The sequence below is a fragment of the Lathyrus oleraceus genome, chromosome 2 (genome assembly GCF_024323335.1).
Source record: "Lathyrus oleraceus cultivar Zhongwan6 chromosome 2, CAAS_Psat_ZW6_1.0, whole genome shotgun sequence".
NCBI lineage: Eukaryota > Viridiplantae > Streptophyta > Magnoliopsida > Fabales > Fabaceae > Lathyrus > Lathyrus oleraceus.
Window position 1 is genome coordinate 53,218,313 of NC_066580.1, and position 5,426 is coordinate 53,223,738.

The 5,426-nt window shown below is 32.1% G+C and overlaps 1 protein-coding gene across 1 annotated transcript; it reads right to left on the minus strand.

Moving 5' to 3' along the window:
* Nucleotides 1-1,815: 1,815 nt before the first annotated feature.
* Nucleotides 1,816-2,914, minus strand: LOC127118065 (dormancy-associated protein 2-like). The gene is made up of 2 exons (XM_051048207.1): nucleotides 2,746-2,914; nucleotides 1,816-2,525 (listed from the first exon to the last, which is right to left on the minus strand). Exons 1-2 carry the CDS (start codon nucleotides 2,858-2,860, stop codon nucleotides 2,089-2,091), a joined length of 552 nt encoding a protein of 183 aa, XP_050904164.1. The 5' UTR covers nucleotides 2,861-2,914; the 3' UTR covers nucleotides 1,816-2,088.
* Between the last annotated feature and the right edge of the window lie 2,512 nt (nucleotides 2,915-5,426).

Below are 5,426 nucleotides of genomic sequence, written 5' to 3' on the forward strand. Positions count from 1 at the left end.
ATTTCTTTTTGGACGACGACGTGGACTGGTTTCCCTGGGCTTTTTCGGAGTAATAGTAAGAATAGGGTGGTGGCTGATAGGGGAAGCTGGCAGCAGGGTAGGTGGTGTTAAGGTGATCTTGGTATCAATTCATATATGGAGAATTTTGGTTTGTCTTTGTTGCAGGATCTCTTAGCAGTCTTGGATAACTTCTGTCCAAATCAGCAAAGGGTGGACAAATTTTCCTGGGTTTCGGATCCTGTGGTTGGATACTCGGTTAAATCGGATTACGAAGTTCTTATGGAGGTGGCTAATCATTTTGATCGCTTTGGAAAATTCCAGCCACATTTAGTGTAAAATCATTTACATGGATGAGCTTTCGTAATAGGTTGCCAACAAAGGACACGTTACGTTCGAGAGGCTTTCTTTCAGTGTCAAATAATTTTGGCTGTGTGATGTGTAACTCTGTTGATGAAGAGTTGGAGCATCTATTCTTTAGGTGTACAGTTGCCTCGGTTGTTTGGTGGAAGATTGCAGATTGGTTGGATGTCATTGCGTCGGTTCTGCGTGGCAACACTATTTACTTTGGAGTGGTAATTGCATGCTTAAGGTTAATAGAGGGAAATAAGGGTTGGTCTCGTTAACTGTTATGTGGAGTACTTGGGTGCTTAGAAATGACATTTGTTTCAACGAGGCATTTTGCAATGTCCCAAATTTGATTTGGAATATAAAGTCCACAATCTGTAAATGGTAATTATTGTTGGTGTTGAAATTTGTTTTCCCGATTTTTTTCGAGTTCTATTTGTAATCGGGTTTTGAGTAGCCCTAGTTCTCGTTTAGCTTCAATATATATATATATATATATATATATATATATATATATATATATATATATATATATATATATATATATATATATATATATATATATATATATAATTTATCTAAAATGAATTATCCTGATATTCAATTAAATAACTTAATAATCAATTATCCAATTTTAAGCTAATTAACCATATAAATTTTCTTGATCATCAATCAATTAAAACTTCTAATGACTAAATAACTAATGTAATTAAATAAAAAACTATATGTCCTTATAATAATATTGGTATATAGTAATTCAATAAAATATTTATCAAAAATATCATATTCTATATAAGTTATCTTCTAATTTTAATGAAACTTTAATAGTATTATTTCATCATATCTTTTTTATTTGTTATTTTCTGTATATATTCTTTAATAAACATATTCTTATATTTCATAAATAAAATATAATTTTATAAATTCTCTTGTAATTTCTTTTTTCCATTAAAATTTAACAAGAGTCTTTAACTTGTATAAAGGAGGAAAAAAGTCACTTTGGTGAAGAGATATGTAGTCCCTTGGAGATAGTTTTACCAAGAACCCTGCTTGGTTTGGTGATAGTGTAAGAAGCAAATTATGGGAAGGCAAATGAAAGAGGGTGTCTTCACTGTTAGATCTTGTTACAAATTATTGATGAAAGTTATTGAAAGAACATAACAGGATGTATAAACATTAAAAGAAATTCAGATGGTGTGGAAAGCAAAGGTTCCATAAAAAATTGAAGCTTTTGGGTGGAAGCTGATGTTAAATAGAATACTACAAGGATGGAAGTCATGAAGAGATGAGTGATCCTTAATAGACATGAAGGAGTGTGTGTGTATTTTGCTTTAAGGAAGAAGAGAGTTTGCAACACTTATTAAAATGTACTTTCTTAAATTGTAATGACAATTTTATATATTGAATTTTCTTGTAAAAAGAAGAATTGTATGAAATAGTGAAAACATGGTATAATTTAGAATCTTGCAATTAATTTTTTAATCGGTAAATTTCTTTAGAGAAAGATGAGATTTGATGTATTACACACAAGCACACAATAACAAATTTGGTTCGATATCAAACTCATTACCACATATATACATAGTGATAATGATTTTACAAACGATTAATAGAGATATGAAATATCTTGTGGGAAGATAAATAATACATAGCCGCAAATTACCGCTTTTGTTCATCCCCCAACGTTATTTAGTCTTAGAAATTTATTACACTTAAAACATGCATGCATGCATGGTGATATAATCAGTTACCATTGTTGGCAACCTCATCACCAATGTAACCACCGCCACCGCCACCGCCACCACCATAGCCTCCTCCACCACCGCCACCACCGCCTCCACCACCACCATAACCTCCTCCTCCACCACCACCACCACCACCATAGCCTCCTCCATGACCATATCCACCACCATGGTAACCACCATAGCCACCCTTGTAACCACCGCCGCCACCATGGTAGCCACCGTAGCCACCCTTGTAACCACCACCACCACCATGGTAGCCACCGTATCCACCATTGTAACCTCCGCCACCGCCATGGTATCCACCATATCCACCGTGGTAACCACCGTAGCCTCCACGGTAACCGCCATAGCCTCCACCATAGCCTCCGTAACCACCATAGCCTCCGTAACCAAAATGTTTGGCATCATTTACTTCATCTGACTTTTCAACAACCTCTGCAAATACAACAATATGTCAATTTAATTCTTAGACTAATTTTTACATTTTGAGTATAGATATCTATTTGTTTCTATATGTAAGATAGAAAATATTCTCCAACATCAATAAAAGCTAACAAGGAAAATGACCCTTATCGTAGTTTATATAAATTTTAATAAAATAAATATGTACTCATATTTTGGAGAGTAAATAAAAACTAATGTATAGCTAGCTCACCCTCTTTTTTGGCATTAGTGGAAGTCTCAGTCAATGCCCTAGCTGACACTTCTGAGGAAATAAGAAGAACCATGGCCAATAGGCCAAGGAAGAGAAATGATATTTTAGAATCCATTGTAGTCAAATGTAATATTTGGTAGTGAAGGATGAGAAAAATAGTAAGAAAACGTGGTCTATATATAATGGAAGGGAGAAGGAATCAATATGGAAACTTTACTTGGTAGTTGGGATGGAGCTAATCTGTATTAATTCAATCTTATCTTTAAAATGTGAAGTAATTCTTTGTTGATCTTGATTGATTTTAAGTAGTAACGATTGGAGGCTATGAAATTAAGCATGCAGATATTATGTATGTTATCTCTTTTGATAGTTTAGATATCAGAATACTTCTAGTCAACCCTAGCTATTTAGTCCTTTATAGTATTAAATGTTTACGTTATTAGTCCTTCTCAAATATATTTTTACTAGATTAAGACTCGATGTGAAATCGTAAATTTTTTTTTTTTTCTTGAATTTTGAATATGTTAAAAAAAATTGATAATATATGAATACTAAATTTATAATATAATAACCTATATTATGAATTATAATTGAAACAATATGAATCAATCATATATTTTATTTAAAAAGAAAATACATGCTGAGAGTTATATTCTTAATTTAATTTTGCAGACTTAAATAATTATAAAGGGATTTTTTATTTTATTATTTTTTAGAGCTACGTACTTTAAACTTAAAAATATTTATTTTTATTTTAACTTTTATTGGTATAATTTTAGAAAAACATAAAATATTTTATTGTGTGATTACCATATCTCTTTTAATTTTGAAAATTTAGGAGTATATTCTTATTTGAAGGAACATTATACCTTTAATAGAGTAGAATTATTGTATTTGACATTTTGTGAAAAGAAAATGAGTTTTTAAAAATGACATATAGAATTATGAGATGATATGGCAAAAATGAAATAGATGTGGCAAATAATTTGGGGTCTGTTTTAATATATATATATATATATATATATATATATATATATATATATATATATATATATATATATATATATATATATATATATATATATATATCCAAAAGAATCATATAGAATATATCACATGCTATATAAAGGTTTCTAAACAAAAACTAAGATCTATGTACAATATCCATATATGTACACATGATACAACAGAAGATCATCATAGCAAAAGCCTCTAAAACATCGTCAGACAAGCTTATCTTTGCCTTTCACTTTCAAAGAACTACATGAAATGAAACAATAATAGTGGGGTGAGATGATAATCTTAGTGGTTTCGCTATCTTATGGGTCCACTCGGCTCTAAAGGGTTAATATCTAAACCTCTCAACTTAAGCTTTTTGATAAAATAATACATGTGTACACTCGCACAATAGACAAGGACTTAAGCATCTAAGAGATATTCCCATTGTCTGGAAACATGTAACTTGAGTTAACATAAATAAAATTTCACTATTTGTAAAATGTCAAAAAACATGTTCCCCTGTCCGGACCTACTACGTTTAGGACATGGCTCGAGTCACTGATGTTTGTATGATTCGACTTTCATGTGAATTCGGGTTCTCCATGGGACACAACTCCACTTTAAGAACCATCGTTGTTTGGAACTCACCTACTTAAGGTATCTTTCCTCTTATGGAACTTGAACCTACTTATAGGTCCACCTCTCCACTATGGGACTTAGCCCATAGATGGGACTCAACCCCATTATGAGGCATGTACCCTTGGTTCATACATCCCAATTCTACTTTACATAAGCATCTCAATTTGGATGTGCATGATCAAGGGTCATTTCTAAATACGTGATTAGGTTCTAACATTCCATGTGATTGCACTCAAAAATTACTAGGTGATCACATTCGTCAATTCTCATATCATAATAACTAGGGATATTTACCGTAAAAATTGGTAAACAGTCGTTGATCTTCCAAATTACCAAATTTGATTACTTACAGGATCGATCAGATTGATCCTAGGACATGTGCTAATTGTTTTAAAGTAAATTCTAGTAACTATGAACACTTCGACAATGTTTATGGTAATGATGATTAAAACTCAAACATTAAAAGACTAATATGAATTAAAGAGAAAGATTGTAAACGAAATGATGATAACTAAAAAACAAAGAAAAATGTTTGAAATAAAGAAGTATTAGGATTGTTTGAAATGAAAAAGTACTTCTGGAAAAGTAAAGACAAATTGTATTTCTTCAAAATAACTGATAATGGTGTAAACAAACATACATTTCTTAATTTACGGTTCCTCTTCACACGGGTACTTGGTAAATTTTACAGACTCTGTACACATTTTGACACACACTGATCCTAACATTAAGACCCTCTATTTATACTTAATCAAAATAATTGTTTCTAACGGTCCTTCAATCACGTCGAGACACATGGCATTTGTAAAATGTCAAAAAACATGTTCCCCCGTCCACACCTACTACGTTTAGGACATGGCTCGAGTCACTGATGTTTGTATGATTCGACTTTCATGTGAATTCGGGTTCTCCATGAGACACAACTCCACTTCAATAACCATCATTGTTTGGGACTCGAACCCACTTAAGGATCTTTCCTCGTATGGAACTTGAACCTAATTATAAGTCCACCTCTCCACTATGAGACTTAGCCCATAGATGGG